The 25,868-nt window shown below is 36.1% G+C and overlaps 1 protein-coding gene across 3 annotated transcripts in view; it reads left to right on the top strand.

Moving 5' to 3' along the window:
* The window catches only part of LOC143461788 (serine/threonine-protein kinase PAK 4-like), a 34,559-nt gene that overhangs the window by 5,522 nt on the left and 3,169 nt on the right, over positions 1 to 25,868 (top strand). For 2 of the 3 annotated variants that reach the window (XM_076959665.1, XM_076959666.1), the window contains exons 3-9: positions 611 to 735; positions 3,778 to 4,286; positions 4,594 to 4,634; positions 8,787 to 8,914; positions 10,237 to 10,333; positions 13,971 to 14,141; positions 15,075 to 15,335. In XM_076959665.1, coding sequence (XP_076815780.1) covers positions 611 to 735; positions 3,778 to 4,286; positions 4,594 to 4,634; positions 8,787 to 8,914; positions 10,237 to 10,333; positions 13,971 to 14,141; positions 15,075 to 15,335 — 1,332 coding nt within the window. The remainder of the gene's footprint in view (positions 1 to 610; positions 736 to 3,777; positions 4,287 to 4,593; positions 4,635 to 8,786; positions 8,915 to 10,236; positions 10,334 to 13,970; positions 14,142 to 15,074; positions 15,336 to 25,868) is intronic. The other variant, XM_076959667.1, reaches the window with a different exon arrangement.

Consider the following 25,868-nt stretch of genomic DNA (forward strand, 5'->3'; position numbering starts at 1 on the left):
CCAATGCAAATGATCGAAGTCCACTTTCCTGTTAGGTGAAAGGTCCATTGTGGATTGATGTTTACATCTCAAGCACATTCTTATACCAAAGGAAAGCTGAAACGTTTGCTAGCTAAACCGAGAAGTGAGATTCAAATTTGATGCAAAGCCACCACCTGACTTGTCTTTTACAAATTATAAACCCACAGAAAGCAAATTTATTTTTGTTGTAGTATATTGGAACTGTTAATTTTTAAATAATATACTGTAGTATGTTTTATCCCAGCCCAAATTTCTGGGGAATTTTATTGGTTTTGCTTGTACATTTTTGGAGTTAGAAGTGCATTTTGCGATTTTTGCCAAAAAAATGAATTTTTTTAACTCAGAATGTAGGGTTGAAAAAAAGACCAAAATTCATAAAAATGGAATTTTTATAGTCAGTAAGGGTCACTACAAGAAATATATACGAATGAACATAAAGTAAGTTGGGATAAATAGAATAAATTTTTTTATTCCACGCTACTACACATGCATTGCATCGATGTTTTTGGGTGTAGTAGTTCTTTCTATTATTCCTTGTTGCAGACTATAATGTATAGATACTTGGTGAACAGCATTTGCTTTTATTTAGAAAATTATTACGGGAAGAAAATTGTACATTACTTCAAATCATCACTTGTCAAACATTTCTGTCACAAGGTCTAACTCGTTAAGGAGAGAAGTTCTACCAAAACTGAGTGTAAATAAAGAAACTAGGTGGGTGGTAGCGTAAAGTATTTACTGTAATGATTTCATCCTACTTATGGTTGTGTTTTGCACCCAACTGAAAATAATTATGAAGTTTGAGTAACTGAGCTTTAAATTTGGACTGAAATTTAAATAATTTGAAAAAGTTAGTTTGAAGATTTGCCAAAATGAAGGACAACATAACCTTAAATCAAATAATAGTTATCAGCAAGTAAATAAGGGAGAAAAATTGTCTAAAATATGTGGTGGTTGAGCAGTTATTGGCGAAAATATGTGGAAAATTTTTTGCTACCTGTGATGGAAATGACATCACAATGTCAAATCATCATGCTTGATGCATTCACATTTGTCTTTGAATCAGCTATTGTATATAGTAGTCAAGTAGTTAATGAATTTGGATGGAATATGAATTTGTTCGTAGCTCATTTGCTGCAGTTATTGTTGATTTTCAAGATTGATATGATTGACATGACATTATAATGAGTATATACACCCGTATTTTGTTATTGTATCGCACTTCTTCCATAATCATCCGTCCATGTATAGAAATGTTAGTTCATCGATAGGCAGATCACACAAGAAATGCACAGTCCAGATTGCTTTCACTGTACTGCGGATGTCACTGTTTGAAAGGGTTTTGTGATATAACATGTTAGTCGAATCTACAAGTAAATTGTTGGCTCTGTAAAGGAGCGGGTAGAATGCTTGGCTCGGAAGAATGCATTCCGAATTCGATTCCCAGTTAGACCACCTCTGTAATACCCTTGAGCAAGGTGTGAATGACTATTGCTACCGTTCAGTGATCCTGATGCACAGTTCCAAATTTCACAATACAACATAAAAAGAAACAGGTGTCCATCATAACTTGAAACACAAAGGAATTTTTTCCATCCAAGTATTATTCATACTAGGAATGTGCCGTGAAGAAGATTATTTATGTAAGTCGATGTTTTAAACGAATCTGTTTGTGTCAACCTCCAACTGTAAAGTTTCATTGAAATGTTGCTAAGTCTTGCTTGTACTGTAGCATGAAGTAATCGCTAAGCAAATTATCGGAAATATGAGTATACACATGAAGCATCACTCCATGTTGGATATTGAACAATGTTAGGATTGTGTCCTAATGAACAACTTTAAAATGAATAAAAAGCTATTATTCCTAACAAGCTTGCTAATTACCTTAAACACTGCTAGAAAATAATAACAATTTTATTGCCAAAGTCACACATTAGCTTGTGCCTATGATCGGTTATGAGTCATACCAAAGAATTGGATTATTAAACCTTTGACTTTGACTGTCTAATGTTTTTAGGCAGCATACATTTGTAAATCATTTGTGCGTACATCTGTAGATCATCTGTAATTGACTGATACATATATCATAATTCTTACGAACTTATCTAAAACAAAGTGTCCTTTTGTAAAAGTTCATCGATGAGCAATACAGTCGCGATGAAAATAGAATAATGTTAGCCCTTTGGGTCTGAGGAATTTAATTATCATTTATTCATGGTGAAATGCACAAACAGTATTTATTATTATGAGCATGAATAATATAGCCAATACTTCAATAACGATAATTAAAGTAAGCTTTTTTTCTATCTTGAAACATTCTCAATGCACATTATTAATATTACTTTCTAAAATATTAAGCTCCTTTTTTGCTTGTTTCTGCCAAACAAGACACATTTCTTGTAATTCTGCTGCACATATCTTATAAACTCGTTTCTGACAAATATATCTGAGTTATTCGAAAATGAGTGACATTGTGTTGAGTTAACATGCTTCCGCAGGAGACTATGTTAGCTTTAAATTTTCAATTTTTTAAATGAATCAATGAAGACTTGTTATTTGCTGGTTTTGTCTGTAGTGAAGTGGGGGTCCTTAACTGCTTTCAACAATCACAGTCTTTAATGAACATAAAATTTGCACTACACAAGAAGTGCACTGTACAGTGTAATTAACATGAGTTCCCTTCTTTAGCGTTACGATACAGTCAAATCCGGTTAATTGCATTCTGGATAATGGCATAATTCATTTTATCGCATAAAGGGCGCAAGTCCCAAACCATAGCCTACCATTTGTAAAGATAATACTTCGGTTTATCGCATAGCGGTTTATTGCATAATCTGCTTAATTGAATAGAAATGAAGGTGATTTATTCGATTATTCAAAAGTTTTTAAATGATAAAATTGAAAACAACGCGCACTGGGAGCGCACATGCAATGCGCAAGCTTTGTGACTTGTACTGCGCTTTGTTACGAAACAATCAAACCAACAATGCTTAATTTAAGCATTAACACGTGGCTGTCAATACGCAGACATTAACATTCGCACTGTTTTAGTTTTATTTAAGCGTTGCGTAAAGAAAGCGTTGCGTTAAGATGATGCCGTAATATGTGAAGAAGTTTTACGAAAAAAACAAGTTGAAAAAGACGACAACAATAAAGAAAGCTCTGCTGACGCAATCGCTGTGACAACACCAAAAAATAAAGAAGTTCTGCATGTACTTCATACAATTCGCCAACTACTACAGTTTGAAGGGACGGACATGGCCACATTTGTTCGTTTAAAAACACAAATGCAAGTAAACATGTTTTCATCTTTTGCGTGCTTGAATGAATGGATGATCGCAATACACAATAAACGTTAGTGTTTTGCGTGTTAACGTCTTTACACTTGACCAGCTTCGCACGTCAAGTAAGAAAATAAGTGGAATTTGCACTTTCGCATAAACGCATAATTCGTTTAATCGCGTAAAAAGGCTTGGCAATTTGACTACGCAATTAACTGGATTCGACTGTATTGACATTATGTATATTAGCCAGGTCAGTTGTTTCAAGCTCAATTAGCTTGTTATGTGTAAAAGCCCTAACATCCATGTTTTTTTTAAACTGCTGTCTCCAAATTAAAATTTTTTCATAAGTGGTTGTTGTTCACTATGTAAATTGGTCAGCTGAATGAATATGCTTACTTATCGGTAACTATGATGTGTATTGTTAGATTTGCCAATTTAATTTAAGTACTAACTGCTGTTGTTTTTTTCATAGATTTAATGGAATATTGAAAGAAGAACATAAATTATCATCTCATCACAAAGGAGGTAAAGGAAATGTGAACAAGCTTTTTGTCCCTCATGACAACAAGGAAATATTATTTCATGAACTTAGGAATTCAACTAAACACAACTTCATAAAAAGCAATCCAAAAAGTTCAACTGCTGATACGCTTAACCTCAATGACACATTCAGGAAACCTGAGAACTTTGCTCTTGCTAACAACAGAAATTCTAATAAGCAAAGTTTGAAACTGGACGACCATGTGAAATTTCATGAAATTCAGAAAAATGATAAACTCCATAACAGTACAGTTAACATATTAAAAAGCTGCCGTGAGACTGAAAGTACAATGCAAAAAAAAACTTCCAAGTCAACTAAACTAAAGTCCAAGACAATACCCCGTTATGATGTTGGTGGCAAAAGAATTGACAAGTGGACTTCAGGAAATAATGAACTTTGCTTACGCTTAGCATACCAAGAAATGCCAAAACATGCTGAAGGTGAGCAAAGTGTAACAAGGAAAAGTTGAACATGTCAGAACTTTAGAAGTACCATACTTTTAAAGATGCAAACATATTGATTTATAGTGTAGTAGGGTAATACTTTTAATGTTCAAAATATTGCTCTAATTAATGTCTGATTGAATCAGTTTCTTTATTCCAATAAAACATGACAACTTTAGGCAGTTTACCAATGAAAATTTATAAGCATAATGTTGCCTTTCCAAAGGGTTTTTAAAGAATTTTGATGATTTTCCCTGGTTATATAGTGCAACCTTCACTTTATTTGAAAATTTTTGTTTTGCAGGAAAAGGCATTTGCGATTCTTTAAAAGATGCTCTTGCAATGGTATGATTCACACATATACTATTTTCGTTATTACCAGAAATAAGATCACCAGAGCATTCCTATGCATTGATTAGCAAATATTTTCTTCACTTGAAACATAACACTGGCCTACAAAAAAATTTTGGCATGGAAGGTAAGAACGATTTTAGGGTATATCAGGGGCGCTGAGCTCGAAAATGCCATTAGTTTTTGCAAATTGGCTCTAGTTTTTAAGATATTAGCGAATTTTGATATTTTTGGTACCTTTTAATTTTGAACGTAGGTTGCATTTTATCTTAAGGAACAGCCTATATTAAATGTTGTTGTAAGTCTATCTGCACTAAAACCACAAGAATGAGCAAAAGCTAAAGACACAATGAGATTAGCTAAATGAAGAAGTGCTGCATAAGCCTATTCTTTTCCGTATATTCAACACAAAAAATGCCCCATTTATTCGTCTTTTCAACAGATTCTCTTAACATATTGCAATGTGTGAGACTAAGCTTCCAATACCACATTAAAACTTGCTTGAAGTGAACAATAAATAGCAGTAATTTGGTAATAACAAACCAAGTATGCCTAAGCCAACACAAGAAAGACGACAATTTGTAAAAACAGACAAAATAAACAAGCAATCAATTTTTTTATTTGCCACGGAGTATTCAAAACAAAACACTATACGAAAAAATATACCCATCTCAGGATGTGCATTAGTGAAGTTCTTAGATGCACTCTAGTTAATTACTCAAATTAGCTTAAAGAGTCATCTGCAGGAAAGTTCTCTTGTACGACTTTCGCCTGTAGTCTGGTTGTGGACAGCTTCGCATTAGGCCCCAGCAGTAATCTGCCATCATGTGAGTATCCCATCTACCTTGATATCTCTCATCCATTAATTTGATATCTTGGTGAAACCTTTCACCTTGTTCCTCACTCATATTTCCAAGGTTTTCAGGGAAGCGATCCAAGTAACTGAATAGATAGTGAACTTTTATGCTCATCCTTGATCCAAGAGCTTGAAAGTTTGTAAGCTTTACTTCTATGAGATCCACATAGTTGCTTGCTTTTGTGTTTCCAAGAAATCCTTTTACAACTGCAACGAAAGAGTGCCAGGCTGCCTTCTCAACTTCAGTCATATGTGATGGAAAAACTTAATATTAAATTAATTTTCATATTTGTGGCCCATCAAAAATTCCTGCTTTCAGCGTTTCAATACTAAGACCAGGAAATACTTTGCACAGGTGATCAAAACAAGCACCATCTTTATCTAATCTAAGGCCTTGACAAATTGTTTCATCAAACCCAGTTTGATGTGCAATGTGTGTAAAATGATGCGATCACAAATGACCAAAGGTTCATTTACAATGTTTTTATCTCCGTGCACAAGCTGTTCACGTATGGGCCATTCCTTTTTAATCCAGCGTTGATCAGTGGCCCAACTATCCCAGTAACAAATAAAGCAGGGATACTTGGTGTAGCCGCCTTGTTGTCCTAAGAGAAAGTTGAACATTTTCAAATCAACGCACATCTCCCAGTTATGCTCAGTATAAGAAAGTTTCTTCAAGATCATCTTTACACTTTGGTAGTGTTCCTTTAAAACGACTGAGTGGCCAATTGGAACACAGGCAAACTTATTTTCGTTGTGAAGTAGCACACATTTCAAGCAATTTTTGGAGCTGTCAATGAATAACCTCCATTCTTTTGGTTTATACTCAAGTAGTTGAAAGAGATGAAAGAAGTCCTTCGATGTTTTTACAGTACACAAAATTATCTTCTTGAGAGAAAAATTGCATTAACATTTCTTCTCTGTCCCGGTAAAACGTTATTTTTGTTGCCGAATCAAGAATGTTATGCTATGTGTTGATGTTAAGGCTTATGTTAGTGCTTGATGGGAGATGATATAAACTAATCTAAGGTCTTATTTACCTCTCAAGCGAGAAATTTGTGCCAGACAACTCAACATTTGGGCAAAACTAAATAGCTGCTTCACATGGCTTCAGTTTTTGTTAACCTACGTTACTCACTAGCATACATTTGTAACTTTTCATGGCGTATTTAGGAAAAAGCAATATCTCAAAAACTAGAGCCAATTCAGCAAAAGTAATGGCATTTTCGGACTCAGCGCCCCTGATATACCCCTAAATCGATCTAACATATCATGCCTTTTGAAAAAATTTTTTTTTTGTTGGCCTGTGTAATCAATGCTGATGTTGAGGGATAAATACATAGAAGTGTTTAAGTATTTTTCCAGTAAGAACCAGAACATGTGTTGCAGGCTTGCACGTAATATGTATCTGAATGTGTTGGTGATTTTATTTCTGTTTTAAATTTTGATGCTCTAAATATTATGCTCTGATATTTTTGTTGTCAAACATTTTGTTGTTTATTGACATGTAAAATTTTAAATAAATATATGGCTTGTCATGCACTCTTACAGTAAAGGTGCCTTTTTGACCTCGGAAACAAAATATCTGTTTTGCCTGGTTTATACTGGGTGAAATAAAAAGTAAGAACGTTGACTGCCAATAGTGAGATAACTTTTGGTTGAAAGGCTGGCCCACTCTGTCAAGCATGAGGTATCTCAAGTTTATCGTCTTTCCACTAAAGTTAAAACCATGAGATTTTCTTCTTTTTCCCTCACTAAAGCCATGCTTAGCATCTCGGACAAGAACTGGGAAAACCTGGCAACAGAAACTATTAATGACAAACATAGTGAAAATGAACACAAAACACACAAATGAGGCCAGTATTGCTTGGTATTCGGGACCAGATAGGCGAATCAGGCCTTGGCAGTCAATGTATAAAGGACAATGCCACTGACAGTTTACTTGGTGTCAACTGCGATGTGGATGCTGCTTTAACAAATAATCGTGTAAAATCATTTTGTCTTCTGATGTGAACTGGTTTTGTCAGGATGCCACAACAGAAAATAGCGAGTTTCAGTTTTTTCCGTTCCTCCAAATCCTTATTCTTGACCTTATCTGATCTGGGGCACTCAGGAATTTTGTGAAAACACAAGCAAGGAGACTGAAAGCTTCACAACCTAAACTTTATAGCAGGACCAGCACGGAGTATGATTTCTTGGAAAATGTTGTGTGGACCCAAAGCCTTGGGCCCTGCCTGGTTTACTGTTTACTGGAGGGCCACAAAAAACTCTTCTGAGGAAAGCTAACCAGTAATTTCTCCAGTTAGGTGTTGCCACTTTCCATGTATCAGACATTTTCTTAGGCCCCTCCCCTCCTCAGTCCTCCAATGTATCTTGTTTTCCGCCAGTTTAGTGTTGATGGTGTTTGCAGATACGTGCTCAGATGAGTGAAATAAATTGGCCAATCAGAATGGTTGTAATGTTCCAATCAATATCGTTTGAATGTACCGTAGAAGCCGATGTTGTTAAAGGAACGATAGAGGACCTCACATTCAGAATCCCAGAATGGCGAGTATTTAATATTTAGCGCAAGTATTAGGGCACAAGTCTTGCCAACATCAATGCTCTGGAATGCCACGACTATATTTGTTCCTCTTTCTCAGCATCAGAACAAGAAAGTGGTGAACTCCTCCGGGCTGAAGACGGTCAAGTTGTTATTGCCTGTCCAGGTCGTTACTCTTGGAGTGACAGTGTTCCTTACTGTTCCCTCAGCCAACAAAGTGGCAATTAAAGTTGAAAGTGTATAGATTGGGGGATGACAACAAAAGCAGTGCCATGGAATACATTTCCGAGGGTGGGTGCTCTTTTACATAGGTTATATTGTAATTATCAACATTAACCCAACCACTTGATCGCAGAGATTAGCTGACCACAGAATAGACCGTGATAAGTTCTAATAAAGTAAGACCATTTTTCCTGCTAAGCTCAGCATTAAAATGTTTCAGTTGAGCTTTTGTAGTGACTGACTTTGCAAAACGTTCTTTGACAGAGATGACCTGCTTTTGGCATGACTAAATAATAAACCACAGCTACTGTTAGATACACATATTGAATAAAAGCTACTAGCCGAACTAAAATTTTCTGAATTAAACCCCAACTATTCAGCTCGCCTCACTGCCTCAGAAATATTGTAATCATCTTGTCTGCTATTCATGGCATTAAATGAGCAACGTTTTTTCAACCGTATTGGCAACGATACTATCCTAAACAAATGTCACTTATGATTACGACATGCTTTTTTGTATTCACAGAAAAGTATGTCTTCAGGTAAGTTGAAAAGTGGAAAAGGTTTAAACGCAGAAGAGGCACCACGCAACCAGCATCCTCCATCATCATCTACAGAAAAAGTAGTTTTCCACAAAGAGCATTACACTACCAGGTGTGTTTGCTATGTTTAAAAATTTAAATCCTGTTTTTTGACCAAAACGTACTGTTTTATTCTAAATTTTCTTGTGGAGTGAAACCAATGATTCACTTTTACTTGTACCATTTATCAAAAACCAAATTTAGTCAAAAAATGGCGCATATTTTTATTCAGTGGAATATATACTTTTTGATGAAATTTTTTATAATTTACCAGGAGGTAGTTAGGGTAGCTCCAAGCGTATTAAACATCACCAAAGGTGTTACCTTTTGATTGATTTAAACAGGTTTTAAAGGCCTATAAAAGACAATATCAAAATCAGAGAAATCATATTTTTTAGTTGATCCACCTCCTCAAGACTTTTTGGATCTCAGAATTTGTTGCAAAATCTCTGTATACTTTTCTCACATATTACTTTAAATCATACTATTCTGCTTATTAATACCTTTAAAGTACTATACCAAGTTTTACGCTACAAATTACTACCATAATTTCTTGATTAAAACCACCCTTAAATAGAAGCCACAACAAACAATGCTAAAGTATTACTCTATTGAAAGTCGTCATTTGGACAAAGTTGAACACCCGAGTCATACCGAATTAAAAGTATGAAAATGTTCTTTCAAAAAGAGACTTGAGGTGTGAGCAGTCTCATACAGTAAACATCCGCTGATTAAACAGGAATAGCAGCACAGTAATAGAGTCTAATCATCCGTTAATCGGATAAAAAATTGAATCCCTGCTTGAAAATGATCAAAAATAAAACGATACGGTAGTAGCCACGGCTTCTATACGAAAAAATACAGTATCGGTGTGCCTTTTTTCATTCTAAGTAAATAAATAAAAATCGTTTTACTTGAATAGCCTCTTTTGATTATCATAGATTAGCCTGTCACAACATGCCGTTTTTGAAAGGATTGTACCATTTCTTGATTTGAGTTTTCCTTAAGGCCTCCTCTCCAAGTTGTTAAATCTTTTGAATTGTTTCGTTTTGATTATTACCAGGCTCTGGCACAACTTGATACAATAGTTTTGTTTGAGGAGTACTGCTATTTCGTTTGTAAATAAAAATAACGACTAGTATGCACTATAAGACTGTACTGAATACTTCAGAAAAAGTTAACTTTCCACAAGCACAATAACCACAATAATAGATGAGGCCATGAAGTAATGTTGGTTTTCTTTTTCAGTTTGATTTCCTTACATTGCTTAAGTTGCACACTTGCAGGAGATTTGTAGAAGTGCAACATATAACTATGTCCCATTTTGGGAAAAATTAATTTAGAAGAACTTTTTGCTTTTTAATGGATTATGTGTTTGTAGCTTTTATTTTACAGCAATGTTGCAGTACCTCCTGTAGCAGCTCAGCAAGCTTTGGGAAGTTTTGGTAGTAGTTGTAGTATCTCTGACAAAGAATTTCGTGCTGCCCTGCAGGTATGAACAAACCTAATGAATACAGCTGTAATTGTATTTGCTTTTGGATTGCGTTGGTAATTTGAGTAATTTTTTACATATAATGCTAAATAGAGTTTATATCCGTTATCAAAATTCTAACCTTAGTTGTTTGGTATGACATTACATATGCATTTTTTCAAATACATTAAGTTTTCCTAACCTAATTACCAAACTTAAACCTGGGTTTTTGTTACATGAAATTATGACTATGCTTGCAAATATTTTGCCGTTTTTAAAGTTGACCAAAAAATCAAAAGCTATGATCCGTTCTTGTTTTGTTTCTTTTTACAAAATAAATGATTCACTTTGAATTCAGATTCGTTGAAATATCAAAAAATACTCGATATTTGTGCATAATAGTCAGATCCGTGTTTGATTTAACACATTCATAGTTTTATGTCCATTCTGTGCTCCAGATTTTCTGAATGCCTTCTTTCAGTTTATCTATTTTGCATTGCATTTGCATCCCAATATTAGATGTTTTTCCAGTGCACATCTTCTTAATCTCATGGTGTGCCTCAAATATCTTGCAGCCCGTTTTCTTTTTATCTGGTCAAGGAGTGCTGATTGTTCCTTCAGCTGTTTCCAGATGATATATCACTTGTGACGATGTCACTTCCAAGAAATATGAGGTACTGCAGAGAAGCTCCTCCTTTATGAGTGCTCTGCATGTTGTTTTAATGAGCAGTGGCCCATATCCTTAAAATGCTGCTTAACAGTATGACCTGCAGTCTGACCTTGTTTTTTTAAAGCTTTGCTATTTAAACACTTATCTTTTTTCTGTCACTCTGTTATACTAACTTTTGTACCACTTTTATTGCATGAGCAGGGATTTTAAATTTTGGATATGGCTAAGTTTTGCGTGAGATATGCTACTGAAGGTTTTATTATAGTCTGTGATGATAATGTAACAATCTCTGAGTTTGCCAGTCATATTGCCATTTCAAGAATATGTTGTGAGCAAACCAGCTTATTAATGGTGCTTCCCTCTTATTGGTATGCCGTTTCTTGGTCATGTAATTTTGTTTCAATTTTTTCATCATTTTGTTTAGTAGGTAGTATTGTACGGCAGTATCTTGTTTTTATGTGGTATTAAGGTAATATTTAATGGAATATGTTTTACACAACTTTGAGTTTCTTTTTTTCTTGTAAAAACTGACCATTTCACATTCTATCCACATCTCCAACCAGATGACTCTTTTCCAGATTATGAAACAATCAGCTCCAGTAGATCAGTCATGCATCGGGATGAGATGTTTTTATTACTCCTAAATAATCCTCCAACTTATTTGCCTCACCAATTTAATATTTGTTAATTTACCGGTATTCTGAGTTTATTTCCTGGACAGTTTTGTTCTTTGCCTGTGAGTTTGTTAGTTTGAAGGGGCAATGCAATAAAATTTTCACCTCAAAATGTTTTAGCAACAAAAGTAAATACAAAAAATTTTAAAGCAAACTGTATTTATTATTTTTGCTCTAAATGTTGTAATTTAGTTGTATTTAATTTTTTTGCCCTGGCCACTACATCACTAAACGCATTCCAAAATATTCTCTCAAACCCGGAATTTTCAAATATGTTACAAGCACCACTTCTACCTAAATTAATCGATTTTGCATGAAGTAGTGTTTGTACTACAGTATTTCGAAGTATACTTTGTGTCTACTAAAATTCATACCTGCACAGAAATAGTTCGCAGTCTACAACGGTTTCATGTATATGAAATTTAAAGATTGAATAAACTTTTGCTCAATTACTACAACTAATACTTCACAGCTTCTGTTGTGTACTTTTAAGCATCGGCTCTTAAAGGTTTTAATTTGTGCCAAGCAAGTCTCCTTGCACTTTCATGAATGATTAGCTGTCCGTTATAAAATTAAAGCTTAGCAACATCACGCGCATAACAGAAGACCTGCTGGTTCTGTATTTGTACTCTCTGTTCAAAATGCTGACTGAGCTTTTCAAGCTTTGACGTTTGCATGAATTGAAGCGATCTAAACTAGTGCTGCACAAGCAAGTCAAGCATATTTGTACTGACTGACATCGTAAATGCAAATATAAACAAAGCATATTTAACCTGAATTATATTCGCACAAGATAATATTGATTAAGGAGGCGTATGGATTTCAAAAAATGTCAATTTCTTTGTTTATTTGTAGCAAAATTATTAAAAATGAAATCGTTCAAAAATTTCCCCATGGAGATCTCTGAAACTTTGCAAGTGAACTAGGCTATCTCATACTGGAATATGGTACAAAAAATCATGTATCTCTATATCTCGTTACATTGGCTCAAAGTCAAAAGTGGATTTTTGGGCCAAAAAGCACATATTTCCTAGCCTACATTTTCATGTTTTATCCAGTTTTCTGGAAACCTAGAACTTTGAAATTTCCCAACTGCTAGGGAATTCCTAGGCCTCTGATTGGTCTAAACTGCTTTTACAGCCCTTCATAAGAGTCTAACAAAATCAGAGAACACTTATTTTTTTGACCCATACGCCTCCTAGGGACTTTGGGAGTCAAAATGTAAATGCTCTTTTCAACAACAGAACGTTAATATGGCAGAAAACATAAGTAAAAACAAAAAATTTACAAACTGGCGGTCAATTTCTCATTTTATGGTTAAAATGACATGACAGAAAAACCTGGTCAACTGTTGAAACCATAGCACAGACCATTAAAGCTAAGCCAAACTTGCCTGTCAATATTTGAATCGTGTGAGACAATTACTTGATATATCTTGTTTAGGATCATTTCTTAGTCCACAAAAAAACTTGTTTTGCTCTCAAATAAATAATTAAAAAATAAACTTGCTCAACCAAGATATATTTCTAGCAAAAAATTTGTTCAGGCAGTCAGTTGGCAGGTAAAAACATGATTAGGTGATATTTGCAGAATTAATTAAAACCAATTTTCTGCAACCTGTATTCATTACAATCATAGTGGATCACCTTTTAATGATCTATTGTTGCATCAAGCAGTCGGATGAAACCAATTTTTGTGCAAATCTAAAAAAAATTGTACTCAGGTGTATTAGTTAGTCATTTATAGCCTTGATATTTGATTAGCCTTCACACTGCTGAAAACAAATGAATACCAATTAAAATGTTTTTATGTGTACTAATTAATTACAAAACTAAATGCACATAGCCTGAAATTCAGTCAACCAACAACACAAAATACTGGACAGAGGAAAATAGCATGTGCTGACTCTTATATAGACCAAAAGCATTTCTTTTAAGTTACCCCAATATATGCTTGACAAACCTTAAAGGACCACGTGTCTTACTTTTAGAACCGCTTTTCTGCAGTATTGTATTTATTTTTTTGGATTTTACTTCATTTTTACTTGTTAATTTTACTTGTCTATTGTTTTGAAGTTTTAATTTCTGGTTGTAGTCTTGTTTATTAGGTCCTTTTTATTCATTTTGACAGCTTTAGATGCCCACTGTAGGCAAAATATATTTCTGTTTTTCAAAATCTTATGTAAATACTTACTCTGGTTTCAATTTTTACACTTTACTTATGACGCCCAAGGAAATGCAAACACTAGTGCGAACACTAAATACCTCATTTCCAGTCACAATTTTTAATACATCTTTTGCTCTAAAATTAATAGATGGTTGTTTGTTGTGGTGATCCTCGTGAAAGTTTGCAAGACTTTATAAAGATTGGTGAAGGTTCAACTGGAATTGTTTGTATTGCCACTGAAAGAGGAACACGTCGACATGTTGCTGTAAAAAAAATGAACTTGCATAAGCAGCAGCGAAGAGAATTACTTTTTAATGAGGTATTGCTGTTGTTATCTTAAATTAAATTGTTAAGTTGATACAGCATTTAACATAATAAGTTTGATATCAACCGCTTGATTTACGATATCATACCATTGTTCCGAAAGATTTTCATTTCTATTGACTGCAAACGCCTTGCGAAGTTACCATCTCATTCTAGTTATTTATGTGCCCTACAGAGAACAAATCATTGAGAAAATGTGAATTATAGTTAAATTCACAAACATCAAATGATAAAATGGTACAACAACAATTACATTCCAAAAACCAAGGAAATCTTTGAAAAGCTGTGTCAGATAGCTGTTATTTGATCGTGTCTGTGGCGAAATTTAACCTTTCCATTTTTGCAAAGAGACATGACAGCAATTGTTGCTGTTTAAGTTTCTCTACTGTGACCCAGCCAAAATAAATTTACGGAAAATTAGAAATTTTGCTAAACAATTGGTTTGCATGGTGGACAATCTAAGCATGATAAAAGTAGACATTGCAGTGCTCCCTTTCACCAAGTGGTTGACCCATAGCATGCACCCTACTAAACTTACAGCTGTTGAACACGTGAAAAATTATTCATTTTATATTTTTGAAATGCTTTCTAGTAAAAGCCTGTTGATAAGTGTTCAAGGTTAAACCAATATTGTCTTTCGTATAATGAAACTACGCCTATTTTAACCAAGGATTTCATATTTTTCCAAGAAACATGAAGTACAAGAAAGGCACAAATAACGAACTGGATATATTCAGTTTGTTGCAAGAGATGTTTTGAAGCAATATGAAGTAAAAGTGCTAGGCACCCTTTTTTATAGCACACAAAATTGTTGAAAGTTAGACATAGCTTCAGGGTGTCATTTTTACCTTGTATTTTGTTGTGCAAACTTTACATGTTCTAATATTATACAGGTTAGACACCATTTATATTTTTGTTTTTCTTTTAGGTAGTTATCATGCGCGACTATCACCATGCAAACATAGTTGACATGTACAGCAGTTTCCTAGTAGAGGATGAATTGTGGGTTGTAATGGAATATTTGGAAGGCGGTGCACTTACGAATATTGTCACCAGAACTCGATTAAATGAAAAGCAAATCGCTACAGTATGCATTTCAGTGTTACATGCCCTTACTTATCTGCATCTTCAAGGTGTGATTCACAGAGACATAAAAAGTGACTCAATATTACTTACTAAAGACTTAAAGGTGAGTTTGAAATCATTTCATTTTAAAGTTACGTTGTGACTTCATAATATTAAGACATTTAAAGTATTTTATTTACTTATATAGCAAAAGAATTTCAATGATGTATCTTTTTCCACAAAAAGAAAGAACAGTAACGTGTTCTGTTTGTTTAATCTAAACTACTTTACTGACTGGCTTGTATTCTTTGGAACAAATGAAGATAAACCATAAATTGACACACGCAATAATAAAATTGTCGACTTAAACTTTTATAAAAAAAAGTGAATTAAATCAAGGGTCGATTTGCATTGTTTAAAACAAATATATTCATCTATATACATAGGCATCATAAGTCTCTCGGAATAAATAAATAGAATAACATAAAAACACAATCGTAATCGAAAATTATAAAAACTAAAATTCATAAACAAACAAAATACCCTAGGTTGCTTTATTTATTTATAGTTTTTATATAACTAGGTTATCCAGCAAAATAGTAAACCAGTAAAATTTAGCCAGCCCAAAAACTGATGGTTTGACTTAAACAAACAAAAAGCATTTGTTGCCTCAGGAAGGTAAGGTTCGAAAATGCGCACACAGTAATTTTGAAAACAGCATAAAACAAAGGATAAAAATATCACACCACATGGTGTGGCTAGAATACATATAATACAAGTTACACACAACTCAGCTTATCACAAATGTACATGATTAACACTAGAAGGACGGCAATTTTCGTATACCTAGAAGGACGGAGTGCGTCAATTGACGCAAAAGGTCAAAACGGCGCAAATCTAACGTTTTTTGTTGCGAAAACTGTGCTGTTGCTCCGAAACAACTACTTCTATCGCATGTCCGCTTTGTGCATTTTAATTAACAAAAGCAATCGCATTGAAAATACAAGCACTCGTGCCTAAACACTTCTGTTTCACGCAACTCCTTTTTCTTCTTGCACTCTTCCGAGACTTCTCTCTTGTTCTGGCGCATTGTCCCTACGAGGCTGCACTTCTTTTCTGCAAGTCGCAACGCCAGGTCAAGTGAGGTGAAAAAATTATCGCAAGTGACGTTGTAACCTCCTGGAAAAAGCGGAGCCATGAGTTTCAGTACAACGTCGTTGGGCACACTCACGTGGGGGTTCCTTGCGTCATCTTTTCCAACGTAAGGAAAACCGTTGAATAAATATTTGTTTTCAACGTCAACTGCCAGCCAGAACTTTAGGCCAAACTTGTCTGGTTTATTGGCCATATATTGGATGAACTGGCAGCGTGCCTTACACGGCAATAGTTGCTCATCCACAGTTATCTTCCACTGTGGAATGAATGCTTTTTGGCAGTTTGATATAAAACTGTTCCAAAGTTGTGAAACGAGTGCAAATTTATCATGCAATAGATTCCTACGCCTTTCCGTCTTCAAATCGAAGCGAAGGAATCGTATGAGCTCCAGAAACCTGTCTCTTGCCATGGTTTGGGAAAACATCGGACATCCCCGCGACCTCCCCCACAAACTCTTCACAGGGAAGTTGCGCCCTCCTATCACGCCACGAGCAACCACCAAGCCGATGAATTTATCTTATTCATCTAATTTATCTAACTAAGAAACTCTTACTACACTTACGCTTCGATAAACTTCAAAAATTCCGAAATTAGACTGCGCTTGTGACGAAACTACTCTGTTTTGCGGAAAAGTCGACTTGCATAGTTTGTCGACACGTTTGTCACACCTCTGTGTTGGCAGCTGTGACCTAATTCGATAAACCTGTAATTATCAGCAGAAAGAAAACAATGCTCTCTATCGCGAGAACTGGTTTTTGTACTGTGAAGTAATAATGCGTCAATTGACGCGCCCCGTCCTTCTAGGTAGTGACCACGTTAATTATCTCTACCGGTAAAATAAAAACTTCATATTCATGGGTTAGTTACCTAACACTAATGTAGGAAAAGTCAGGAAATATCACGGTTTTGCGATGCACCTCTTAAAAGTTATAGATGAACTTAGGTTGAAAATACGTCAATTGACGCGCCCCGTCCTTCTAGTGTTAAAAGTGTGAAACCAATCAATTTTATCACGCATAAATGCCTAAATCGTGAGTATATTATAATGTAATAAAGTATACGTAAAGTGCACTCATTTTGTCACACTAGGTTCTTTTTTATTTTATTATAGATAGTTTTTATTATAGAAATTACTAAAAACGCAATTACTCGTAAATCCCATATGTAACTCCCTTGAATTTTGCATGTGAGTTTAGTATGCCTTAGTCTATTATTGTATGAAATTTTAACATATCAATAACTCACTAAATTTAAAGTGAGGGGCAAGTCTAAAAACAAGTTGATCTTATACGAAAGAACACTGATCACTGAATGTTCTACTAAAGTAGTTTTGAAAAATCTCAAAGCTTTGTGATGTCATAAGTAATCACAGATATCATTCGCAAATTCATAAATTTAACAGTACCTACTGTATATCATGCATGTATCTCTTAGAGCTGTACAGATTGCTCTAACTGCAAATAGGTTGCTAGGTGGTAGCCTATTGTTCAACCATGGCAACTTGTAGGCTAACGTAACGGTTTAACAGGTATATTTTGTGTGTTTGGTATAAGGGAACATGCTCTCTAACATTTTCCAACAGTGTAGCTGTTTTGTTGCTTGTGTTATTTTGGTCTTAAATTCTTTAAACTTCAGAATTATTTTGTGTGTTTGGTGGCCATGCTAATCTACCATCTTAAGCAAAATTCTATAATTATCACTATCTTGCATGTTTGAAGCCCTTGGGCTTTTCCACTTTTCCGAACTCGTTAATTGTTCATGAGCATGTGTTTTATTGCGCTATAGCTGCATCGGTTAGCATTGTAACTTTCGCTCTCCACAGTTAATTGCAAAAAATGAACAATACAACTGCGGTCCAACGGATACCGTAATTTCACGGACGCAAATAATTTGGGTACCGGACTTACTATGTTTAAAACAATCGTAATTCATTCAACTGCAATGCTTCAAGTTGCTTTTTTCTTCATATGATGCCTAATTGGACATAAGCTAAACTCCTATGACTTACACTTCTGACTTCAGTTGACAACCGCGCCAGGAAAGCAACGACAGCATATTGTCAAGCAACTTCATTATTCTATGTCATAACAAGATCTATGTTACAATGAAGGTTAAAAACTGATGCTTTTCGCAATTTTCTTTTGCTGAAAACTACCTAATCACAAATTATCACTGGTCTACACAAAATTTCAGGTTTGGGTTTTGACAACTCATTTTAGCTAATTTTGGGGCGCTGAATCCGAAAATGAACTCAGATTTTTTCTATCACATCACGTTTTTGAGATATGAAATATCCCTAATTTTTGAAAAAAATCAATTTTTGCCCCCCCTCTGTTGTCAAAACAAGGAATTCTGATGCAATAAACACTGTTTTACCTGCAATAATCTAGCTTTAATTAGCAAACAAGCATTCTATATTATATTCACACAAATTTGCGTTGTCTTTATTAAAATTTCATGTTTTGGAATAAAAAATAGGCATACAAAAGAGCAACCATAATAACATCAAACGCTACATTATGCTGACGAACCTGTCGATAGGACAGTGACAAGGTATTATCTGAATTATAGCCTACAGTTCACACAATATGCACATAGACAACGGAGTGCAGAAATTCTGAAGACACACACAGAAATAGCAAAGTGCCAAAATAAAGATTGACTCAAAGGGACTTGGGCAGGGCGAGTTCAGAAACAGTCAACAAAAGAGCTTTCATAAAATATGAACTCTTCACTTATAAGCTTAAAAATGCTCTTTTGAGGGACTTTCTTTTATGAGCAGCATCTGGAATTTCTCTTTTCAAACTCCAGCAATAGTCGGCCATCATATGACAATCCCACCGACCTTGATAACGTTCCTCCATAATTTTAATATCCTGGTGGAAACGTTCACCCTGTTCTTCACTAACTTTCCCAAGGTTTTCTGGAAACTCATCCGCATGGCTCTTCAAGTAGTGAACTTTGATGCTCATCCTGCATCCCAAATCTTCAAAACTAAGCAGTAGCTCCCTTAAGAGATCTTTATAATTTTTTGCTTTTCTGTTTCCCAAAAAATGGAAGGATATAAGTATAGTTATAGTTCTGGAAGTGATATAAATACTGGCAGTGGCTTTTCATTGTAGTGTCCGTATTAGCGCCACCATGTGTTGATTATAAATGTTATGTTGGAAACACTGCATTCTATGTTGCGTGCGACCTTGTGAATAAAGTCATTCTTTTTTGAGCGTGCTACACGAACGAGTGTTACACTGGCGACGAGGAAAATATCCTAAGATAGGCTAAAAGGAAAAGTAGCCTAACCAAAGAAATGGAGTTAAGTAAGTTCGATCTGACTACATTTGATTGTGAAAGTCCTGGTGCTAGTTCTCGCTGGACTAAGTGGAAAAGGTCGTTTGAAGTGTACGCGGAAGCCAGAAATGTTACCAGTCAAAAGCAGAAACGCAGTCTTTTATTACACTGTGGAGGAGCTGCATTACAAGGTATTTTCTTTACTTTGGAAGGTGATGACCTCTCAAAATATGATGAAGCTGTGGGTGCTTTAACCAACTATTTTCAGCCGTTGACGAACGTACCCTATGAAAGACATCTATTTAGAGGTACAGTGCAAGGAAAGTCGGAAACAGTTGAGCAGTTCATTACCAGGCTGAAACAAAGAGCGGAAACCTGCGACTTTGCCGATGAAGCTGACCAAATCAGGGACCAAGTTGTAGACAAATGCTTATCGAACCGGCTACGGCAAAAGTTTCTAGAAAAGGGAAAACGTCTTTCTCTGAAGGTTCTCAGGGAAATAGCTATGGCCTATGAGACAGCCGAAACGCAAGTATCGACATTTTCATCGCCAGCAGGAGAAGTAAACAGAATTAAAGACTTTGGAAGGAGTACTGGGAAGCCGTACAGGAGCTCAACCAACGTGGAAGAATCGTATTCTAGTAGGCCTAGAAGACCAGGAAAATGCTACAGGTGTGGACGGGAAGGTCACATAGGAAAAGACCCAAAATGTCCAGCCAAACAAAGGGAGTGCCGCAGATGTGGGAACATGGGTCACTTTGCTGTTTGCTGCAAAATGGACAGGAATCCAAGACGAAAAACCAGTGCCAGCTTACGTCAAATCCAAGACGCAGATGCTGAAGGACCAGAATATCTGTTCAAGTTAAAAATGAATAACCGTGGTAGTAAAGCCAAAATTGAAGTTGGCGGGGTGAAAATGGAACTGATCATTGACTCAGGAGCATCTTGCAATGTGATAAACCATACGTTGTGGGAACATTTGAAATCGAGATCGATAAAATGTAAGTGTTATTTTACTGATAGGAAAATTTACGCTTATGGTAGCGATAAACCATTGAAGGTGGTTGGTGCTTTCCAAGCTGGTGTGAACATTCCGGGGAAAACTCTACCAGCTGTAGAATTCTTGGTGATTGAAGGAGATGGAGAAGCTCTTCTCGGAAAGCAGACTGCAACAGATCTTGGCATTCTCTCAATTAAAGCAGATATTAACTGTATCTCGACTGACGAGTTATTACGGAAGTATGATTCCTGCTTTGAAGGGATTGGAAAGCTGAGAGATTTCCAGTTAAAGATCCCCATTGACAAAAATGTCACTCCTGTGTGTCAACCCCTACGTCGTGTTCCTTACCACATTCGTGACCGGTTAACCAAGAAGCTGAAGGAACTGGAATCCCTTGATATCATTGAGAAGGTTAGTGGATATACACCTTGGGTGTCACCAGTAATTGTTGTGCCAAAAGCAGATGAGGACATTCGCCTTTGTGTAGATATGCGGCAAGCTAATAAAGCTGTAAAACGGGAAAGACATCCAATACCAACCATTGATGAAGTCCTACAAGACATGAACCAATCTCAAATGTTTAGTAAGCTCGACATCAAATGGGCTTATCATCAAATTGAATTAGAACCTCAGTCTAGGGAAATAACAACATTTGTCACTCATGAAGGCTTATTTCGCTATAAAAGGCTCATGTTTGGGGTGAGCTGTGCACCTGAAATGTATCAACGTGTGATGCAACAGACTCTGCAAGGATGCAAAGGAGTGCAGAATATCTTGGATGACATCATTGTGTACGGAAGAAGTAAAGAGGAGCATGATGAAAGACTGAAGGTCGTCCTGGCGCGGTTACTAGAAAGTGGACTTACCCTGAATCGAAAGAAGTGCCAGTTCAACATGTCAGAACTTACCTTTATGGGACATGTGCTGTCAACCCGAGGAATTGGACCGGAGAGCGTCAAGGTAAAAGCTGTGGCTGATGCGAGACCACCAAAGAATGCAAGTGAGGTGAGGAGTTTTCTGGGTCTCGTAAACTACAACGGACGATTTATACGAAATTTAGCCACTATAGCAGAACCAATACGCAGGCTAACTCGAAAAGGAGCTAGATTTGTGTGGGGAAATGAACAAGACAAATCATTTAATGAGCTGAAAAATGAACTGTGTAATGCAAAGGTCTTGGCGTACTTTGATAAAAACTGTGAAACACAAGTAATGGCAGATGCCAGCCCTTTTGGACTCGGTGGAGTGCTTATACAAGAGCAACGAGGTCAAAAGCGTATCATAAGTTATGCTAGTCGAACACTATCTCAAATAGAGCGGAAATATTCGCAGACGGAGAAGGAAGCTTTGGCTTTGGTATGGGCATGTGAAAGGTTCCATGCGTACCTATACGGTTCGGATTTTCAATTGGTAACGGACCATAACCCGCTTGAATTTTTATTTTCTCCACGTTCTAAACCCAGTGCAAGAATAGAACGATGGGTTCTCAGGCTGCAATCGTATAGATACCACGTACGACACATACCCGGTGTGAAGAATATTGCGGATTCACTATCTCGATTGCTAGATGACAGCAATAGTAGCAACGGAGGACGAGAGATCAATGAATATCTCAAGTTTCTTGCCGTCGAATCAACTCCTATCGCATTGAGGACAAGGGAGATTGAACAAGCCTCAGGTACTGATCCAGAAATGCAGTCACTGACGGAAGCCGTTCTTGGAAATGATTGGACCAGGAAGGAATGCAAGCTGTACCTACCTGTTCGGAATGAGCTGACGAATATTGGACATGTCATTCTTCGTGGAACAAGAATTGTTATACCAAAAGGTTTGCGTAAACGTGTGCTGGAACTTGCACATGAAGGACACCCAGGCATAGTCGTTATGAAACGTCGACTACGAGAGAAGGTATGGTGGCCTGGTATTGATAAAGACAGTGAACGATTCTGTAAATCGTGTTATGGTTGCCAACTTGTTTCAAAACCAGCTAGTCCTGAACCAATAAGTAGTACCGAATTGCCATCAGGCCCCTGGCAACACTTAGCAGTTGATTTAATGGGACCTTTACCTTCTGGAGATAGTATTTTTGTAGTTGTGGATTATTATAGTAGGTATTTCGAAGTGGATGTTATGAAGTCGACTGTGTCGGAAAAAATAATTGCTAGTCTTGAACGAATGTTTACTACCCATGGTTTACCCCTGTCTATTACGTCCGATAATGGCCCTCAATTTATAAGTGGTGAATTTAAAAGTTATCTTGATGAGCAGGGTATTCATCATCGTAAAGTCACACCAATATGGCCCCAAGCAAATGGGGAAGTTGAACGCCAGAATAGATCATTACTTAAACGCCTAAAGATTGCCCAGGCCGAGGGTAAGGACTGGAAAAAGGAGATTAATACTTATTTATTGATGTATCGTTCTACCGCACATAGTACTACTGGAGTAAGTCCAGCTGAATTGTTGTTTAAGCGTAAAATACGTACCAAGTTACCTGAGTTTGATTTAACGTGTTTTGATGATTTACAATTTGCTCGTGACCATGATGCCGAATTTAAACAAAAGGGGAAAGACTATGCAGATTTAAGGCGATCTGCTGGGCATAGTGATGTTAAACCTGGGGACAGTGTGTTACTGAAACAAAATGTGCCACGTGATAAATTGTCTACTACATTCCATAAAGAACCTTTTGTTGTAGTAGAAAAACATGGAAACAGTGTTGTAGTTGATAATGCTGGAGTTCAATATAAACGTAATGTGACGCATGTAAAGAAATTTAATGCTGATAATGATGCAATTGATTGTGATAAAGGGGAAACACCGGAAACTCAATCCAGTGGTGAAATTACAAGTCGTGAAGTTACGAAACCCTCTTTTAATCTACGGCCTCGTAACGACCTCAAGAAACCAGGACGTTATGATGATTTTGTGCAATGTGTGTTTTGAGTTTGAATCTTTAATGATCCTGTTTTATGCGCAGTGAACTATGTTCCGTAATGTTAACAAAACTTAGTTAATAGAGAATTATACATTTGACATGGGAGGAAATGTAGTGTCCGTATTAGCGCCACCATGTGTTGATTATAAATGTTATGTTGGAAACACTGCATTCTATGTTGCGTGCGACCTTGTGAATAAAGTCATTCTTTTTTGAGCGTGCTACACGAACGAGTGTTACATTCATCACTGTGAGGAACTGGCCGCAATGCCGAATCCAGATTTGGATATTTCAAACGATGTTTACTCTTTTTGTTATACCCTTTCACACTAACAAGACAAAAATAACAATCGTCAACATGATTTCGTTGCTCTCGCCAAATCATGGGTATTCCAAATTTCATTTGTGAACCTTTTCCTTGCGACCAACTTCTCAGACATTCAACGCAGGTCTTGCACGCTTTATGAGGAGCCCAGCTTTTGTCCTGGTCCCCTAACTTGACTTTAAAGTAAGCAAGATATGCCCTTTTTACAAACGTGGTAATATTGCATTGTTGAGACTTCAACATGAAGCATCCACAAATGTAACAAAATATATCCGGATCATTACAACATTTTCTTCTTTTGCTGGAAGCAGACATAGCTTGAGATCAAATATAACCTTTCTTTGTTAGTAGTTTTCTAAGAGCAAGTTTTTCCACAGAAACACCACTATACCAAAAACTCTAACCGACTTGAACTCAAACTTATATAGTATGAAAATACCTTTTCCTTCTACAAACCACTTTTCAGCTTGAACTCTGATGTTGGTCTGTACAATGTACATGTGCTTTATGAAACTTCTAAATAAATCTTCCTTACTAAGCAAGAATTTATTACTAAGTCAAATCTACTCCCACCAGTTGTCTTCCTACGATATTCCAGCTGCACAGAGATAGCAGCTGACCCACAGATAACGCCTGAGAAGCCAAGACAGGGAGTTCAAGCCAGCATGGAAAAACTCTACGCGAGCAATTTCAACTATGTCCTATTATGATATCATAACAGGATTTTTTTTATTTTAGAGGAAATCTGAACCAATTTATGAATTTAGTGCAAAAATATCTCTATGTTTGAAAGTTTATAGCTGTCAGAAAATAATTATATTTGACATTTTACTGTAAAAAGGGTAAAATTGGTCAATTTCATAAAATAATGACACCGATAGAAAGAAAACTTGATGTGATAGAGAAAATCTGAGTTCATTTTCGGATTCAGCGCCCCAAAATTAGCTACAATCAGTTGTCAAAACCCAAACCTGAAAAAAAAAGTTGAAATTTGTAGACCAGTGTTATTTTTCCAGAATGTTCAGTGAATAGTATTCTTTCATATAAGATCGACATATTTTTGGACTTGACCCTCACTTTTACACTAGAATGACGGAGAAACGTTTATTTATACCGTTAACGATGGAAGGTGTCAAAATCCACACCTACGATTTCAGTGAAACAACATTACTCTACGTCACTTGTAGAACGTTTATTTGAACAGACATGTGTAGTTTGTTGCATTTTAAACAAAGTTATGACAGCAAATTGTGAGTTCTTAGAACTTAAATTGCAGTTTTCGTGAAAATGTCTTAATAGTTATTCTTGCTGTGAGATGCATTCCCTGCACTCATTAAGTTTCCAATCACCAGTACCACATCTTCCGCAGGTTGGCTTTTTCAGCAGTGCTGGCAAATGGTTCCAGTGTTATTGTTGGACAGCTGTCCAGAACATTTTCGTTGCTTCCCGGAAGGTGTGGGGAGATCTTGCTCTGTTTCGTTATGTCTGAGCTTTGCACTGTTTCTACATAAGCTCTACTCAGCTCATCGACCAGTTGCAAGATAAACGCACGACGACTAATTCTGCTGCCTGAGGTTTTCTTGAATAAGATTCATGAATTTAATACAGCAATATTCAAAATGTTAGTCCATATGGCCAATGAATAACAAGTGGTTTCTTCTTTTCTGCTGAGTCCATTTCTGGTTGAAATAAGATTAGCGTTTTTTCTTTTGCTTATGTTGATAATTTACAAGCAAGCACCTTCTGTCATTATTGTAGAAAAATTTGCTGGAGAACTTCTCGTTGTCCTCTGGTTAATTTTTTAGGAATTTCTTTGATATTGGCACGGACAGTTCCAAAAACTGTCACGTCTTTTTCTTGCAGCAACCCAGCAGTTTTCACAGATATCAAAAAATTATCCATCGTGATGTTGTATCCTTTCTTGTGAAAGCCTTCTGTGAGCTGCATTACC

Source organism: Clavelina lepadiformis, chromosome 6 (genome assembly GCF_947623445.1).
Source record: "Clavelina lepadiformis chromosome 6, kaClaLepa1.1, whole genome shotgun sequence".
Classification (NCBI taxonomy): Eukaryota; Metazoa; Chordata; class Ascidiacea; order Aplousobranchia; family Clavelinidae; genus Clavelina; species Clavelina lepadiformis.